At 40.7% G+C, this 19341-nt stretch overlaps 4 protein-coding genes and 1 long non-coding RNA gene across 6 annotated transcripts; 1 reads left to right on the top strand and 4 right to left on the bottom strand.

Annotated features, from left to right (window-relative positions):
• Window positions 1-159: 159 nt before the first annotated feature.
• LOC109854257 (WD repeat-containing protein 75) lies at window positions 160-9403 on the top strand. The gene is made up of 15 exons (XM_020427148.1): window positions 160-466; window positions 591-792; window positions 875-1065; window positions 1149-1268; window positions 1360-1553; window positions 1655-1813; window positions 1916-2106; window positions 2207-2391; window positions 2496-2653; window positions 2779-2965; window positions 3097-3275; window positions 3402-3574; window positions 3783-3974; window positions 8831-8946; window positions 9057-9403. Exons 1-15 carry the CDS (start codon window positions 330-332, stop codon window positions 9229-9231), a joined length of 2559 nt encoding a protein of 852 aa, XP_020282737.1. The 5' UTR covers window positions 160-329; the 3' UTR covers window positions 9232-9403.
• LOC109854260 lies at window positions 6005-6475 on the bottom strand. The gene is made up of 2 exons (XR_002250202.1): window positions 6184-6475; window positions 6005-6062 (listed from the first exon to the last, which is right to left on the bottom strand). It is a non-coding gene; the product is annotated as an uncharacterized LOC109854260 (long non-coding RNA).
• Window positions 9404-9505: 102 nt separating the features above from the next.
• Window positions 9506-11181, bottom strand: LOC109854259. The gene has a single exon (XM_020427151.1). The coding sequence runs from the start codon at window positions 10885-10887 to the stop codon at window positions 9592-9594; it is 1296 nt and encodes a 431-aa protein (XP_020282740.1). The 5' UTR covers window positions 10888-11181; the 3' UTR covers window positions 9506-9591.
• A 101-nt stretch (window positions 11182-11282) lies between these two features.
• On the bottom strand, window positions 11283-13806 carry LOC109854258 (sodium channel protein Nach). 2 transcript variants are annotated; one of them, XM_020427149.1, is made up of 8 exons: window positions 13569-13806; window positions 13291-13494; window positions 12957-13062; window positions 12534-12791; window positions 12214-12438; window positions 11939-12129; window positions 11648-11772; window positions 11283-11483 (listed from the first exon to the last, which is right to left on the bottom strand). In XM_020427149.1, the coding sequence occupies exons 1-8, from the start codon at window positions 13676-13678 to the stop codon at window positions 11371-11373; spliced, it is 1332 nt and encodes a 443-aa protein (XP_020282738.1). In that variant the 5' UTR covers window positions 13679-13806; the 3' UTR covers window positions 11283-11370. The 2 variants fall into 2 exon arrangements, with proteins under 2 accessions (XP_020282738.1, XP_020282739.1); XM_020427150.1 differs by having other exon boundaries at window positions 11945-12129.
• A 160-nt stretch (window positions 13807-13966) lies between these two features.
• Window positions 13967-19211, bottom strand: LOC109854297. Its single transcript, XM_020427222.1, has 2 exons — window positions 18612-19211; window positions 13967-18234 (listed from the first exon to the last, which is right to left on the bottom strand). Exon 2 carries the CDS (start codon window positions 18221-18223, stop codon window positions 14549-14551), a length of 3675 nt encoding a protein of 1224 aa, XP_020282811.1. The 5' UTR covers window positions 18224-18234; window positions 18612-19211; the 3' UTR covers window positions 13967-14548.
• Between the last annotated feature and the right edge of the window lie 130 nt (window positions 19212-19341).

Genomic DNA, 19341 nt, shown 5'->3' with positions numbered 1-19341 from the left:
TCGGCTGAACTTTTTGCACCCTGGGGTATGTTCCAAAATCCTACTTTGGTTACCAAAAACTATAGTACACGTGACGTGAAATATAGCATTTTAGTAACCAAGGTAGGATTTTGGAACGCACCCCTGATAGAGGGAGGGTTATACTAGAGTCCCTGGGACTCTAGGTTATACCAGGTTATACCGCATGTGTGGGATGTCTGCCGGTGCTACTTCGTGTTTGGTTTGTTGTTGCTTTTGTGACGAAAATATGTAATTTTGTTGAATATCTACGATAGTAGCTGAAAGAACTTTGTATGCTTATGTGAAAGTTTTTATTGCGTCATATCAAGATGAAATTGATCGAGAAGACCGACAATTCTCTTGACGTAAACATCAGTAACCTGGTCGATCTGGACGATCTAATTGTGAAAAGAAAAAGTGGCGGCAGTATAATTGAGCAACGGCCGCTTTTCTCGAATAGTGGAGAGTGAGTTCGCCAAGTGTCGTGCTAATTTCACTTATCATTCTCAAAAATAATTTATTGACTAGATCTCAGGTTACGCATTGATACGTATGTAACATGAGATCCATGTTTTTTTTTTTTTTTTCAGAACATTGTACATAACGTGGAAGAATGTTATAAGGGTGTACAGCACGCAAACGGGAGACTTTGTTCAAGAGTTTGAACCCTCAAGTTACAAAATTGCCAAACTACTAATACATCCTGTTAATGTTAACTGTATTATTGGTTGTACTGAGAATGGGGAATTGAATTTCTGGGATTGTCAAAGTGGCATCATCACCAAAAAACTAGTAAGATTTTCACTTAAGCTTAGATTTTTTTTTCATTACTTTCATTTGCAGGCATTATGTATGTTAATGATTTATTTTGCAGCAATTGAAACCTATAGACTACAAAGCAAAGATCAGAACTTTTCACATTGTGAAGTACAAACTGCCTCACGGGAACGAAATATGCCAGGCACTAATAACTCATCTCTCCTCTTGTGGAAGATACAAATGGAAGATACACGTACTTTTGTTTAATATAGAAAATGGAATGTGCATGAAGTCGATATATCTCTTGTGAGAAATGTTTTAACACAAGTGTTTTTTTGACATTCCTTGTTAAATTATTTATATTCTTATTATTTGCCTTGTCTTTTCAGCACGGAGTCTCAGGATTATTACATTGATGTAATTGGAAATCATGGAGAAAATTTAGTGGCACTTTTATTTGAGGCAGATTTACATATATTGAATCTTGCTAGAAATTTAGTTGATAAACTGTAAGATATAAACTATATGTTTTAAAAATAGTATGTGTCTATATACAAAAGTTATCTAATATATTTTTAATGCATAATATCAAAATTATAGACACAAGACCGGTGGATACATCACGAACAGATCACCTACTTGTATAGCTGGTCATCCGGAAGAAGAATGTGTCGCCACTGGAGACTCAAGTGGTCGTATAGTAGTGTGGAGAAATTTATTTCAACCCAGACCGTATACGGCAACTTTTCATTGGCACACATTGCCAGTTACGGAAATAGCGTTCAGCAAATCAGGTAAAAATATTATGTTATATATTTTATAACGTTACAAAACTTTACAAAATATAAATACGCTTGGTACTTAATTTGATATTTGACGCTTGGTACTTATTCAGGTGGTCACATGTACAGCGGTGGTGGTGAGTGCGTACTGGTAAAATGGACGTTAGCCAATCCTCAGTATAAATCTTTCCTTCCGCGATTACCGGCTCCAATCAAACATCTTACAATCGCACCGGACAACTTGTATGTAGCTGTGTCAACTTTGGATAACGGTAAAACTTTATCATCTTCTGCAAAAAATCAATTCAATTCAATTTTCAATAACGACGAATTTTCACCGATTAATTGCATTCCTTTGATTTGTTTTGCAACAGGTATCATTATAGTAAATCCTCAAAGAAAATTGACTTCGGTGATACAAAACTTCACGTGGGGTGTTGTTTCGTCCAAAGACCTGTTTCCCGCGGGTCTTGTCGTCGATCCAAGAACAAATAGTCTCGTTCTGAACAGTCGTACTGGACACGTACAATTTTACAACACTCACACAAAGACTCTGATGTACAACGTGAGTAAAATAGTGCACATCACACAGATATAAAATGATATAAAAGAGCATGCAACGAGGAATAATAGACAATAAAATTAACGCAATAAACACTTTTCAGATTAACATAACTGCGCAAAATTTCTTGACCCAAGAACGCGACGTGATTATTGTAAATACGGAGGTTACAAAAATAGCAATAAATCACGATGGCATGTGGATGGCAACAGTGGAAGAACGTAACGACAAGGTTTCATCGATAGAAATCAGACTGAAATTTTGGGCGTACGATCTGAAGAAGCAAATGTAAGAGAAACAGAGAGAGAGAGACTGTGTGAATCTATCGTTACACATTGTTGATTTTGTTGCGATATTAACGTGCGATATTTCGCGCGACATCGATGTTGCAGATTCGTATTGAACACGTCTATCGAGCTGCCTCACGAAGACGGAGTGAACGCGCTGAATTTTCAACCAGCTACGGCATTCGACGACGGAGAATGGTTGGCTGTGACCACGGGCAAGGATAAGAAATTCAAATTGTGGAATCTAGGAAAGTCCACAGAAAGTGCGTAGTCATCAAGTCGTTTATTTTTCGCTCCTTTCGTTTATTTTGCAAAAAACATAATAGCTTTGTTAAAATATGGCGGAAAAAATATACGTATTATTATTTGGCAATTACATTTGTTGCAGAAGAGACGAAACATTGGTGTTGTTACGGAGTGGGAGACTATCGCAATCTACCTGCTACAGATGCGGGTTTCTCACCCGACAGCTCGTTACTGGCTATTGGTTTTCATTCTACCTTAACTATATGGATACCTGAAACCTGCGAATTAAAGTGTAATCTTACGCATTCTCAATACGACTATCCGATCAAGTAAGTATCAGAGTATTATATCATATAAAATATTCTAGTTATCGATACAGCTTTTGCTAAATACGGAAAGAATTGTTCTTGAAATGTATATAATTTTATATTGTTACAATTTTGCACTATGTTTGCTATAGACGAGTGGAATTCGGTAAACACGAGGCCTGTCATCTTGTGGTAGTCGCGTCCCAACAGCACATAACCGTTTGGAATGTCTTAACTCTCGCTATTATCTGGAGCGTTCCGTTGAACGTCGTCAGTCTCACGTACGATCCGAAATCTACATACATGGCAGCACTTACATCTGACAATTCGTGTACGTTTTAAATCTCAGTCGGGCAATAACTTACACAATACAAACAATCGATTTGTTTTACATTCGAGGAAACAGGGTTCGATTGTTGAATCTCTTTGATACAAGAATATGTCTGTTTGCTTTCAGTATACGTTTTTGTACCACAAAGCGCGGTACCTGTTTATAAAAAGACGTGTCTTATCGAAAATAGCAATTCCATACTAGCGGCTACTTTTGTACCACATCTGCAGGAGAAACGCAACCCTTCGTTCGGCCGGTGGCAACGGAAGTCGCAACTTTACTTTTTGGATTCTAATCAGGTATAGTATGGTTTCGGGCTGTGTGTGCGCGAATAAAATGTTCTCTTTTGTTTTATTATTACAATTCACAGTTTTATTTAATAAAATATCTCGTTTATCTATAATTTATGTATTTGTACCTGGTTTCATAATATATTTGAATGAATCGAGGAGAAAGACCGTGCACGCACGCATACGTGTGTTTGCTCATTGGTTGAACGAATTTCAGGAACTGCTCACACTCGAGCCGAAATCTGAAGGAGAGACCGGTATTTGCTTGGAGATCTTTTCGGATCAAAGAAACACGCTGCGAACCGCCTTCTCTAACATTGTAGCGGAACAAACTTCGTCGAGCAAGGAGAAGACCGTTTCGCAAGTTCACGAGCATCTCGGCGTATCAACGAGAGGAATAATAGAAGAAGTAAGTAGAAAATCGATATACTTTTTTTTAATGTCGAAAATTTTATATATACACACGAGTCGCGCTCTCCCTTATTTTATGTACAAAGATCTACTAAATTTAGAGTGAATGTTTTATAGTCTACGAATATAAGTACTTTACTTTATTTAAAATTATTCTCTGAAACGATTCTTTCGCCGTGAAGTATCCGCGACTTCTGTTAGATTCTTCGGTCGGACAAGAGAGCGGAATTTTGTGATTTTCCGATCTCTTATACAGGAAGAGGAGGGAGGGGGGTACACATTTATCACTCTTTGCACACACGTTACTCCATGTGTTTGCGCGCGCACACGTCAACGCTAGTCATCTTAACAACGCTACAAGAAAATTATTGTTATATAATTGGATAAAAATATATTATCTCTCTCGTACTTGAAATCAAGTTTGCGTTAAGTAAACAGAGAGAAGCAGACAGTTTGCATAATGTATAAATGTAATATTGACTATAAGATAAGTTAGTCGCGGGACGCGCCACTTAGGCAAACGATACAGTAAGTAATAAATATTAGACGAATAAATTATTTACACATATACTCACATTCTAAAAACTTTTGTTTTTTTTTAATTTTGACTGAATAACAATCTTACGCGCAGTATCGGCAAGCGCGTGAGAAGAGTTTTTGTTTGTTGTCGTTGAGAAAATGTGATGATCAGTCAAAAACTGAGAATTTTAATAGCGAAAAAATTAAGTAACAAGAGAGTACGATAGTTTTTTTTTTTTTTTTTTTTTTCGTTCTGATTGTCAGTCGCATGTTAAGGTACGAGATTCTTCGTCCGAAAAAACTCTTCGGCGAAATTATCATTACGCATTACCTTACAAACGCAATCCCGGTCCGCAATCACATTACGCATGTTTAATAAATCTCGGTCTGCTCGGTCTGAGAATTTGAAACGGCGAATTCTGGGCAATGAGACGATGCAATTTGACGTCGTACTGAATGTCCGTTTGTCAGTTTCTCCGTCCTAAACGAAAATTTCGACAGCGACGAACGTAGTCGAATTTTCTGTAACGGAGACAATGCCACTGCGGGATTTGCCTCATGTTCTCGATCGCTGGCAAATTGTACATCTTGAACAGAAGTGTTACAACACAATAACAATTATTAGTTACTGTATTTTTTCGGTTTAACAAACGGGGATATATATAAATGTTACTTACAAAAAAAAAATAATAATAATAATAAATTTAAATCGACTGGACGCTACGATTTTTACGCAAAAAAAAAAAATAATAACAATCAAAATTGTTCGACGTAAACAATTTAAAATCGAGAGACACATGCGCACCGTCGCGATTAAAACATCGTATAATAACGACCGGTCGCGTTAATTGAGCGTTAAGAAGTCATTGAAATCCTGAAAAGTCTTCCTGTTTACGAGATCGTACAACACCTACGACTCAATGTGATTAGACACACGATTGCACTCTCGGACGACGAAAGATTGGTTTAACGAGGAACGTTCAACGAACCAACATCCACTCGTAATTTCGACACGCACATCCCACACGCTCGCAACGGACAAAAAATATGAGTCTGTGTTTTATACAATTGACTCCGGTGTGAGAGAAAAAGAGAGAGAGAGAGAGAGAAAAAAAACAATAATCTCGAGCGCACGTTGTTCACGCATTTCGTACTGGGTAAAATCTTCCCGGTTGTCAAACATCGTAAATCACTATTCAGACACTCGTCCGTATCATTGTTCTCGACACAGCCGCGACGTTGTCACACGACAACGCGATGTTCGTTTATACTCGCAGGGATACTTACTACTCCGCTATTTCCAGCCACCGCAGGATATCCAAAAGCGATCGCCGCGAGCAACAGCACCGTGAACAGACACGACATGAATCTCAATCCGGGTTCCAGCTTCATCTCTCTTCTCCGAGTTCCTTTCACTTTCCAAAGAAGATCCCGAAATTTCTCCCGAGATTTCGTCTCTTCAAGTCTCTTCCGGTTTTTGCTACCCTTTTGTTTTTTTTTTTTTTTTTATTTATTACAATCAAGTTGTTTTCGTCGGATCGGTTTTTTCTTTCCCGAACACAGTTGTCTTCGGTTGAAAAAAAAAAAAAAAACTTGAATTAATTTCTGTGCTCTTTTCTTTCTAGTTCTAATTGTCGCGTTTCCCAGTGTCACGCAACAAAAAAAAAACAATATATCAGCAGTTTTACCCAGCGCTCGTCAACACGAATAGTCTACGTGACAATGTTCCGGCGAATGCCAGAACTCGACGGGGGATGATACGCGAAAAAGTGGTCAGCACTGTTTTTTTTTTTTTTTTTTCCTCAATAATCGGATGACAGGACCCGAGGATCTTTCAGATTCTCCCAACGTTCCGCAAACGACTGGCTTTCAGCTGAAGTCTCGCCATGATTTAATACAGGCACTCCCACCTTCTCACGATGTTCCAGTTGTCCCTTTAGGACAACACTGGACAACAGACAAACTTCGTCCACGTCTCTCTCTCACGTCACAGCCGTTGCCGCCACCGCCGCCACCGCCGCCGCCGCCACCGTATCGCGAAACTTTATCTCTGTTTCTCTTCGACGTCATGCATTTTATTCACGCGTTTTATGTGCATCTTAGCATTTTGACGATGATTGTTATTATTAGGTCCGGTCGTGTTGTTTTTTTCTTTCTGCGTGGGCAGAAAGCCGGTTCGGACAAATTGAACGGAACGAGAGAGAAACTGTTTGAGAGTCCGCTTTTATATCTGGAAAAAACGGGTACGATCGAATGCCGTTCGCGATGTAACATGCATCGCGTCCGTATCGGATAATTAATTCGTCGAATTGAAAATAAACTCGGGATGCATCCTCCGCCGAGAGGTGGTGGATGTTTCGCAAAAGTGCAAACGTGTCTTGTGCTTGTGCCGTTAAGACACAAACGCGATGTATGAAATTTAAAACTGCTACAATAGAAAAAAAAAAAAAAAAAAAAAACGTAAAATGTGTAAAACTTGATAAAACCAGCGAATAATTTATTTGCTGCTTGTGGTAACACTGTCTTTAGAAGGAAAAAAAAACGTAAAAAACTAAAAGTCGTTTCGTTCGTTTCTCTCGTCTCGTGGCAAAAGTATGTGCAGGGTGTATCTCTCCCTTAAAACCAAAAAAAAAACAAAAAAAAACAGCAAAACAAATATTATTATTTTACAAATCATCAAAGTTTATTAACCGAAAATTTTCGTATTTCGAACTTTCTCTCGGTCGAGAGATCACAATGGGACACCACCTTACGCGGTGCGAAAATAGCGAACATAGCGCTATCGAATCCGGAGCTGTCCGGTATTGCTTGCAAATGTAAAACCAGGCCAGCAGAAACAAAGTCTTATCTTCTTCGGCGACCGTCTCGATTGTTGCCATTGATACCTGGCAATAAAGTGCACCGTTCAGAGAAGTTTTAGATCAAACACCTATATACGGTCATCATTACCTTGAGCGCGTGATATTAGAATCTTTTTTTGAATACACTCAAAAACAAAACAAAAAAAAACAAATGGCGTGCCAGTATTCGCATCTTGCGATACTCAATTAAATTAGACCGCAAACTCTCACATTTTTTTATGCAACAAATATCGCACATTGTATTATTATTTTTAAAATGTTTACATATATTTTTTCGATTACATGATAATTACATATAACAGCAAAGTCACCATTTTCGCTCGAGAATTAAGCTAAAAAAAAAAAAACAAAAAAAAACCGACGCACTCGCAAAGACTGATGCTAAAAATAAAAATCCTTGCGTCTCAAGAGCGTTAATTTTTATCAAGAAAATCGTCGATGTTGTTGCGGTACGTGAAAGAAAGCCGTGGCAATTCGCGTGCTCGGCAATTGTCCTGATTGTCGCAATAACGAACTGCATTTTGCATGGATGTTTCTCGCACGTATTTCTTTCTTTCTTATCGCCGTTCGTTTTTCTCACATACAAATTGCAATTTCGCGAATACGCGCCGTCGTCACTTACGAATTGTCTGAAATTAAATCGACCGACATCATCCACTATTTGATGTGAATGACTCCGCTACTAGTCATCCATAAAACGTGACAAACGTGAAAACAATTCGCCGTTTTTTCGCCGAATACGTACGCGCGCCGGCGGATACAATTGTCCGTCCGTCACAGGGAACGGAGAAGGTATCGATGAGCGTATCGTTATATGAATGATTGCGAACGAGAGAGCGATTTTATCGCTATCTTGATGTCTCAAATGTGCTCAATCACACATCATCGTCGAGTCTTGCGCGCTCGAGATGATTTTTATTTATTTTGGAAAACAAAAAGTTTGTAAACTCTCTCTCTCTCTCTCTCTCGCGCAGTTTTACGCTGAATGTTTTTCGTGTCGACGACGACGACAAGATCAAAGTGTATCTCGCGCCTTGACACGTCGTAGTTTCGTGTGCACATTCGTCATTAAAGTATACACACATCGCCGGGGAGGGGAAATATTCGTGTGTGGGTTGACCGACCGACGAATCAACCTAGATCTGAAGTAGAAGATTACGGGAATTACACAAATTTTCACTCGGAGGTGTGTCACGTCGGCTTTAAAACTAATTAGTCGGTCATCCAACCGAGCGTTCTGCGCGCGCCATATATATATATACCAAATGTATTTTAAAAACCCTATCCGTGCCGTGAGAATCGCGCGTTGACATCGTCGTCACATCCCGTTCAGCGTGACGTCAACTCTGAAACATTCGGGAAAGACTCTTTTCGCGAAGGGTGTAATTTGAGTTCGAAAAAAAAAAAAAAAAAAATTTCTAAGGAAACGCATTCATTGTCTAACGCTTTAATTTGTTTTCTCTTTTAATTGCAGTTGCTCAGTGTATCCGCTCACACTCTGCCGCCGATGAGATTGCTGTGCTCGTCGTTCATCTCGTCTCTGATGAAGCAACAATCGTCGAAGGATCATTTTAGGAACGAGACTTTCCGGTAGGTACACGCGAGATTGCAACACCACACTTGCGCTAGTTGCGTTTATTTCGCGGTTTATCCGTGAATCGCATTAGCGTGACTCGGTCATTTTCTCTTCTCATTTTCAGGGACAGCGACGACGATGCTCGTGACGAGTCTTCGGATGTAAGTGACGATGAGGTATCACGGCCGGCGGCAAAACCCGTGATCACACAGACGAACGAAATCGAGGATACGGATGAGTCAACCGTGAAACTTATCAATCACGACTGGTCTTTTCTGTCTAAGATATACGCCGATTGAGAGACAATGTGTGTTGTTGATTCGCTTTACACAATCATCTGTGCGCGACCGAAAGATGATGTGCACGTGCAATCAGCAATTCAAAATGTATTTCTTTCTGTGAAAGTAAAAACTCCAGCGTGTACAAAATACGTCTCGACGGTGTATCAATAAGAGATTTTTTTTAGATGAATATTTAGTTTTTGCACACAATGTTATTTTTTATGCTTTCACGGAGGGTGCGACTTGTAAAACCTGTTGTGCGCGGCTTCCGTGTTGGAGCCGCGTTGTGTCGTTTTTATATCAGCTACTTTTATATGTATATAATTTTTACATAAGTAATTTAATTTTTATTGTTTCTATGTTATTTAGTGCATAATTTTACGAGGGCGTCGGCAATTGATCCAAACGCGAAGCGAGCTCGACGAGTTCGATGACAGCTTCGCTGAGTCTTCTCCCGTAGACCGGATCTTTTTTCATATTCGTCATAACGAACTCCCTTCTGTCTCTGAAGTAATAATCGGCGTACGACGCCGGATCGTTTATCACAGTCGCGCTGAGATTCTCGTCCATCAGAACTGTGGGGAAGTAAATGATCGCGGTTATAAGGGCGCCCAACCGTTGCTCCTCCATGCCCAGGACTATCTCCGACCACGGGGGCGTTCGCACACAGATCTCGTGGGCGTTCAGAGTCTCGCGCAGCGTCTTATAATAATGCTGAAGCATCGCGCTCTCCCACGTTTCGCGGAAGCTGCGGTCCGTGCACAGATAAAGAAACTGGGCGACATCGTGCGCCAAGGGAGAGTATCTCAACAGCTGGTAATCCACCATCAGACACTTGGGCGACACGTCCTTGTTGAACATCAGATTGTTGCCCCAAAGATCGCCGTGACTGACGACGTTCGCCTTCGTGCGCGATGGTGTCGTCGCGTGATAGACCAGCTCGCAGGTGGATCGCACCAGATCGGAATCGAGACCCAAGTGTTCGGCGATAGCGGCGGCCACATCGACGCCCGCCTGCATCCACACGCGCGTCATTCCATCATGCTGAAAGGCTCGCTCGACAAACGCGTCGGGATACAATCGATTGAGAGGCATTCCGAGACGCGTCTCCGCCATCAGAGACGCGGCGTGTAATCGCGCGATAGCGCTCAGACCTGCGCGCACGAGCGTCTTGTCGAAGAGCTTGTCTCGCGTCGAGTAACCCTTGCCTCTCAATTCCTCGAACACCATCAGATTATTCGTCGCTTTGTAACACACCGGCGCCCACAATTCCCCGCTATATCCTTCGAGCAGCAGCGGCGTTATGACGTTGTAGAACATCGCCTCCTTCTCGAAGATGCCTTTCTGTATCACGTAATCGGCTTGATCGGGCACTTCGTAAGGCACGGTTTTGAGAAAAAACGAGAGCTCGCGGGTTCCCTTCTTCCTCGTAGCCGTTACGTTAACGCGATAATGAGAGCCGAGATATCCAAGTTTGGTTTTGGTATACGGTTGAATAACGTATTCTATTCGATCCGAGTCGCCGTTCAGCACGCGTTTCGCTATTTCCGTTATTTCGTCCAGTGAAAGTAATTTGTACACGCCGTCGTTTTTCGCGTCGTTCTTCGCGTCGCTTTCAACGCCGTCGGTTACCGTTTCGAAGTATTGTTTCATTTGTGCAACCGCGGTAGACATGTTCTTCGAAGCTCAAAACAACAGATTTGTTTTGACGGAACAGGACAACGTTGATTTTTATACGGACGGAATGTTGCGAGTTCGAATTTACACTGACTTCTTGCCCAATGTCATCTCCACTTGCTTCCGCTTTGTAACTCGGGACCTGTTGCTATCCAAGAGAGAGAGAGGAAAAGTTCAAGAAGTCTAATGAAGATCCCGAACTCTCCGAGCGGCTTTATGTATTCTTCCTTTGTGTGCATTAAAAGAATCGTATTTGTCATTTGTGTCATCTGACAGAATTCGTCACATGTTGTAATGCGGCGCATATTTCCATCAAGATATTTTCCTGATAGATAAAATCTCGTCGCGCGACAGAGACTCTTCAAACAACTTCGCTAAGCTTCGACACGGAGTTTGAATCAAAAATCATTTTATTTTTCTCACACATCATTTAAACATCCTTATTTTATCTACGTCACATTTACGGGCACGCGTGATTTGTCAATTGCGCGCGAGATTTTTGTTTTCACGATGAACAAACAGCCAGTACGGTAACTCGAAGAAGCTCAGAACGCTGGCACCCACGAAGAGACTGAAGGCACTTCCGACAGCAACTGAAAGAACGCGTGCTACGTTTTAACGAATTGTTTGCAGAGTGTTTAAACAGAATGTTTGCATATATTTTAAGCTGCAATAAAAACGTAATCCCGCCCGTGATCTCTATCGTCAAACGTCACGTTAACAGCTGATAAGAACGAATGTCGAAAATAGACGTTACCAACTAGATCGAGCGAATCGAAGACAACGTATCGCCGAAATCTCAGGAGAGGACGGGTGAGCATCTTCAAGTGCAGTCTGCCAACCTCGTCGTCGGGCGATTTGTTTCGATAGGAAGGATTGTTGCTAAAAAAAAAAAAAAAACGATTGTTGCGGTCAATCGTCGAAAAAATTATTGAACGATTAGTTAAACTTTTCAAGTGTTTCGACAAATATATCGAATGATAATTTTGAGAACGAGAAAACACAGGAGAAACACACTCGACTGAAAAAAAATAACATTGAGTTTTACGAGTACACAGAGACGGAGGTTCCTTCGCAGTTCGGGAAGCACGTCGACTTTTGCGCCTCTTTGGATTTGATTTCGTTTCTATTGCGGAAAATACATTCCATCTCCGTCATATTGCAGACTCTCGCGCCCGTTGGTGTCGGGTAATAGAACATCACGCAACCGCACATTTGTATCATCCGCCGAACGAGCAACTGCATACAAAAATAAATGCCGCGTGTGTAAATTTTTTTTTTTTTTTTTTTTTCGTTTCAAAATCGCACGCAACATTTTCGCACCTCAACGATGCAGGAACTCATGCTGTACATGTAATGTATTCTCGCATCGTCGACCTCGTCTGCGAAACGACACATCCTTTGCCGTATCGGAACATTTCTCAACGAATCCTCGTTGTACATGTCCATCATGGTGAAATCTAAGCGCGCGATCAGATCCGTCTTCAGTTTTACCTTGTTGTCGCTGATGTAAATAAACGGCACGTTGTTATTGTTGGTCACGTAAATCTAGAGATAAGAGATATAGAAAAACACAATGTGTGTGTGTGTGTGTGTATGTGAACTAAACTAAACTACATCTACAATATTTGTAAGCAACGAACGTTCAGCATATGCGTGACAATAGGTTTGGTCGTGCTGTTCATGGTGATGTCGATTATGAGATCGCTGTGTCTCACGAAACGGTCGACGTAAAGATTCAACCTTGGCGTTTCTCTCTGAGAACCCGTGTGCAAGGAATTCGCCGCTAGACAATAACCCACGCCGGTTTTGAACAACGGTCGAAACAACTCCTTGCAGCAGTCCAACTCCACGTCGTTCCACACGCACCTTCGCAGAAGCAGCTCGCACGGAATCTTCATCTGCGCGCATCGCGAACGAAGAGATTGCATTTATCTTTCTTCTTTCGAGATTGTTTTTTCTTGTTTTTTTATATAACGGTGCACGAAAAAACTCGCGATTTAAAATTATTGAAAAATTAGCAAATACGTTATTCTACATATTTCTGTGTACGTGTTTATACTAACTTCTTCGTAAGCCTCCAGCAGCTCTTCCGACGATACTTTTTCGACGGTCTTTTTGATGACGGAAGCACTTTTGTTGCCGTACGGACTCTCGAGCGTGCCGGGTTGCCTTTTAAAACAAAAGCGTCATTGTGTCACATATCTCGAAAGAAAAATTTCTATTCAATACGCGCAAAAGTTGTGACATAAAAACGAAAGAAATTAAACGAAAGTGGCTCTTCTCGGCTTTACAAAAACGCTTTTTTTACCTGACCGCAGCGAAATAAATTTTACGGTGTTTTGAAGAATTTGGAATAGAAGAATATTTCAAAGAATCCTTCAACCGCGCAATACCTACTGTGCGAAGTATTTGTATTTGTTTTTTATTTGGGCCGTGTTCTTAATGCAAAAAAAAACGGAAGGCAACGGCACCCTCCAATCCAGATACGTGGTGTCGGTGGATATCACTATCGCAGGATCATTGACGTATTTGTTCACTACGGCCCTTATCTTGTTCGCACAGCCGCCCCAACAGATCGCGCAAGAGATCAACCAGAAGAATCTAAATATATTAGCGGTTGTTACTTTTTTTCTCTTTCTCTCTCTCTCTCTGACTGTAACAGAAATACACTTTACCTTTCGATCCGTGAAAGATCATTATCGACAAGATACCTCGCACCGTGAAGCGTGCAGTTCCTCAAGTATTCTTTCAACACGTTCCACGCGTAAATCATCACTCGTTTCATGTCGAAGGACTCGGAACAAACTGTACGGATTTAATATCGCGCGTATAGTTCAACACGCGCGTTTCACGTATTTTTTTTATGTGAACATGAAACATAAACGTGTGTGTTAAAATATGGAAAAAGTTGATTCAAATCACGACACGCCATACCTTGCGTGCTTGTAAATAAATAATTGCATCGAAGAAAATCGAAGGACAGGAAATTACGTGTTTTTGCACACAAGAACATCGAAATTAAAAAAAAAATATATATATATATTGCAAGAACTTTGTTTATTATATTATATAAAGTACATTTAAAAATTTGTTATTGTACAAAATATATTATCTTTTTATTACTTAAAGTACATTTGCACTCTCTTACAATTTGTCCGCTTGGAAACTCTATAATATAACTCTATTTGTATATCACAAGTTTGTTTATTTATTAATTCACATTGACTAAAAAATCTTTTGTAAAAAAAAAGAAACGTGAGTATATATCCTTCGTAGAAAAGTTTCATAAATGCGAAAACTAATCATTTTGTGTCTTCTTCGTGCGGTGCAATTGTTACTTTATATTGTGTACATATATTTCTTTTTTTCAACAAAAAAAAAAGAACCTCCCAGAGACTTTACCTTTGTCCTCGAGATACATTTTTAGCAATATTTCGTTTCTTTGAGAAAAAAAAAAACTAGAAATCAAAATAACATGCACATAAGTTTGAATCGCGATTTTACAACCAACAATTGAAAAAAAAAACATCATTTACTCTGTCGCGAATAGAAATCGAGATGCGTACAGATTGTTTGATTTATTCAAATATTTGACTTGATACTGTCGCATCTCTCGGTAACTTCGAAAAAAAAAAAAAACTATAATTGTTTATATTTATTTATACAGATACCTGCAGAGCATTGTCATGATTGCAGGATCATCCGTTTTACGGAACTTTTTGATCAGTTCGTTGTAACGTCCTTCATATTTTTGATATTCTGTATATTCTTCAGACCGTTTATATTTCTGGGACAGTATTGTTATAGCTATGAAGTTAGAGTACGAGTTGTTAGCCTCGACAAGACCTTCTATGATACTAAACCTTATCTCGTCGACCGATTGAGCCGGTTTGTCTTGCTGTTTCAATTGCATGCAGACTTCTTCCGTCGGCTGGCGTGTTTTTTCCATATTTCTGACCCAATTCTCGACGCTGGACGTCAGGAATTGATCAAGAACGTCAGCCATGAACGGGACCAGCAACGGCGAAAAAATGACGATATCGGTTATTCCTTGACCAAGATTCAGACCGAAATCATGAGCTTCCTGCGGAGTGCAGTTTTTCTTCAGTCTCTTCGCGTACGTTAACAGCAAATAAGACTCCGCGAGCTCTGCGGGTCGCAAAACTGACGAGAACATCGTCAGCATACCGTCAATGACCTGCGTATCAATAGCGGAATGACGAACAAGGTCGAATATCAATTCGCGCATACCAATGTTGACCGGGTAGTAACATGATTTAGGCAGATACGCGTTCCAGCGATTTTTCACAGCATTCAAGATGACATCCATTGTTATCTTGATGCGCGATGCGAGTTTATTCTTGTCGTTTGGCGAAAGATAGATGACCGCGAAGTGTCTGGCTCTTCCGGCTATTACCATGTCCTCTATGGTGTCCGAGCCTTCGTAAAACAAGAATCTTGTGAGCACGTTCTTGACGAGTTCCTCGGACAACAAGTCACAGACGGGACCTTCCAAACTCTGCAGATAACTGTCAATGGTGCCCCTTCTATCCCACACTTTGTACAACGTATCAAACCACACTTTGAGATATTTGTTAATGTATTCCTGGGGAATCTCGTAAGCCGGTTTGAACAGATTGCTTACATCTTTGTTGTTCAACGTTGAAATGACCTCGCTGTAAAAATTCCACGTTTCCGAATTAGGCGTCTTAACGAACATCTTGTGGATGTGTTCGAATAAAACTTCTCTTATCGAATATTGCTTCTGGGTTGTCCACATTTCCCAGAGGAAGTTGATCTGTTGGTCTGCGGAAGTTATCGAGCTCATCACAGCTAGCCCGTGCTTTCGAGCGCTAATGCGCATGCTCACCAAATTTTGCGCGAACGCCTTCACTTTGGGAATAGACGATCGCATACAGACACTCGTTATCGAATACAACGCAACCGATAAGTAATCTCCTCGACATATTCTAGCTAAGAGATCGAGAGACACTGGCGGATTCGACAAGTTCATACCGCGGCATACCCATTGCAAGAGCTCGTATCTCTTATGCAGGTTCGGTTTGTTAGGATCTATCGTTGTTTCCGCGGGCAGAAGAGGGTCTATCACTTTTGTCAGCGAATCGCCGTGAAGCAGAAGACTCATAACAATAATGAACGATGGATTGTCTTTCTCAGTTTTTTTATCCAAAATCGCTAGGCAACGCTCAGCAAACAGGATGGGTATGTCTTTGTACCAACGAGTGGCTTTCACAAACCGTTGCGACAATTTTGATTGGGATTGTTCGACACAACGATTGAAATATTCTTGACTATCCTTTGCTATGCTCTGCGGACTTCGCGCTAGCAGACGGAGAATTTCTCCCGTTGTTACGTCCACAATTATTTTCTCCGAAGAGAACAATTCGTCGTACAATTTCGGTTCTTTCGTTCTTAATAGTTTTTTTATTACATGATAATTATACGATGGATTTTTAGCGTTCAAGTTCTTTTTTATCAAGATAGCATTGATCTCGTCTATCAACCAAGGATAGTCCGTAATAGTTACGCGTTCAATCTTCGTTTTCGCTTTTTCGCATCTGTTATTAAAATTGTACATCGCCTCGACCATATCCATCAAAAGTGTTTCTTTTTTATGAGAATTTAAGTCGTATGTCGATTTTTCAAATGCCTCCGTTTTCATGTAATCCAAAAATATTACCAGACAATATCTCTCGTATTTTGGATATTTTCTAAGTACATTGAAGTTTATCGAATAACTGTGCGAGATCATGTTGTCTATGTACATTTTGACCAAATCCGCGATATCCATATCGTGGATGAGTTTGTGATGCATCAGAGCCTCTATCAATTGCCTGTCTATGTATTTGTACTTTATATAGGACAGGCGCGCGATGTCGATTATCGACGAACAAATGTTTTCATTTAAATGAGATACATCGAACAAATTCTCAATGATTTTCATCGTATCTTCGTACAGTCTGATATCTCCGTTTCTGTGTCTTTTTAGAAAATAATCCAAAGTCTCGTACAGCGCATCGTTGTCGTCGTTGACCTTACAATTGTAAAACATTTGCAAAACATAATTACGCCTATCTGTCACATCCGACGTATAGTTTACTTTTTCCTTAAGAGCCGGTATTACCTCGTCGGTTGGCAAATAACACATCAAACATTTCTCGTAGTTATTGTTATCGGCTCTCTCCTGGCTGATATCGTTGTCGATGAGAGATCTGGTCAGCTTAACTCGTTCATTTGCAGGCAACACCTGCAGCAACTTGAACGTTATGTTCTTTTTGTCCTTAACAAGTTCGGTATCGTACACCGTCTCGTACGACTTGTAGAGTAACTTCCATCTCTTATCTTTGGGATAATAGTTTAGATATTTGAGCATGCGATCTGTATCAAAATTGCTCTTTTTCTTAGGCAACAGAGAGGGAAATATGGTCTTCATTACTTCGGCACTGATTTTTTTGTGCGGCAACATGTCGATGTACAACAGTGGATTTTTGACGAAGTACGAGTGTCCTTTTTTCAGAAACACCTCGGCGGCTGTGTTGCTCAACGTAATGCGCGGCAGAGATTGTTGATTTATCTCGCACAATTCCGCGAAATCCTTGACCCGCTTCTTCACCAAATTCGGCAAGAAAGATTCGTATTTGTGAATTGTGGCTCCAAAAGGTTTGAGCAAACGATCGTTCTCCGGTGGACTGTCGAGGGTGCGCGGAGGCAGCAGCTTTAGATAACGAACCACGAAATTCGGATACGCGCGCCACAGTTTTTTCATCATGCGACACGGCAACGCGTGCTCCTTCTCCACAATCGTTTCGTAAGCAAATTGCTCACCGGACGCCAGAAGTAACGGATAAGCCGTTTGAATGTCGAAAAAGGTCATCACAGCCGTGAACATTCGTTGGGCGAATGCCGGATCTCGGTTGATCGTACGGTACGCAAGCGCGTTCACAATGCGCTTTAGCGTGTTTACCGGAACATACGGGAAGACGTGCACGACGAAGTACGCGTCATCGACAACATTCTTGTAGCTGCCGTCGAAGTACCAGGCGGCTTTGAGAGCTCGATTTACAAGCGTTAAGTTTTCGGATTTTAGAGCCGCGGTTATTTCCTCGTGATTTTTGTTTCTGAGAGCAACTTCCACACGATACAGAGGCAACAATTCCGCTGGGATTTGATTCTCGCCGTCCTGTTGGAGCGCGCATCTGTTCATCCAGCTCAGCTTCTCGCTGGGAGTGTCGCCCGGTACTCTCTGAATTGCTCGCAGATACGGTATACGTGAAGCTTCATTGTCGCAATTCATCTTCTGATCGTCCATCTCGTGCGTTGCTACACACAATTGAAAAGAAACAAAATATTCTATTAATATTCTGAACTCTGGATACCATCTCTTTTCGCAAGTCCTGACTTTGTATACATTTTATGTAGATTTTACATATAATAGTGAAGCATATTTTGTTACTATACTTATTGCACACATATGTGCAACAGATATCGATCCGTACAATACGTCAATAGGCATGGTCAATAGGCCTGGCTATTTTAATCTCTCAGAGCGCTTTTCTCTATTTACCGGTTACCGACTCGTGTGATCAACACACATCATCATGATAGAAAGAAAACATGTAACATATGTCCACAGATCTACACGGGTTTACAGATTATCACCGCATTGTTTACTCGCAGCTTAGTTAAAAACTACTCACTTCCACTCGTTTTTGCTCCGACAGATCTTGATCCACGAAATCGATCGATCAGCGGCGTAGTTGGATCTATACCGATGGTGGATCGACGTTGGTTTGATTTCGTTTAACGGCAAACGGCCTTATCAACTGATAACCGCAATGTGATGTAACACATGGACATGTGTGAAGGTGACACAATCCACACGCTAATCTTTGGTAAGCGAGCCGTCAAAACACACCCATAAGTCACAGATCCTACCGAGGAATTGCGAAGAATTGAGCCATTGTATGAGGAAAATTATACATATACATATATATATATAAGTGTGAGTAAGTAACCGGTCAAGCCGGTGGAAAGAGCAGCGCATGCGCTTGAAAGATTAGATACCGCTCGGTCTATCGACAAATGTGTTTGTTGTTGTGTTGTATGTAGTCGTACGTACATACATACACGTGATCACGCACGTACGACCTATGAGTCACAAAAGGAGAAAATACAAGAACAAAAAATTAATATTTTATGGTCGCTTTATACTGTAGGGTAGGATATCAGGTGCAAGGTGGTCTTTCCGCTTCTCATTGCACAACAATCAAAACCGACGAGAGTGGGCAACAAATGTGTAGTGTCTTTCCTTATCTCTGCAGAGGTGGAACTAATGTGATAAAATTACATAGTAAGTACTATTACATAGATTGTGTAAGATTAAAAAAAAATATATATTTATTTTTGTGTACAAAATATATTTTTATA

The sequence above is a fragment of the Pseudomyrmex gracilis genome, unplaced genomic scaffold, assembly GCF_002006095.1.
Source record: "Pseudomyrmex gracilis isolate BER0280 unplaced genomic scaffold, ASM200609v1 scaffold_62, whole genome shotgun sequence".
Classification (NCBI taxonomy): Eukaryota; Metazoa; Arthropoda; class Insecta; order Hymenoptera; family Formicidae; genus Pseudomyrmex; species Pseudomyrmex gracilis.
The sequence above is the reverse complement of the archived record's forward strand: the minus strand, read 5'-3'. Positions and strand labels throughout refer to the sequence as shown.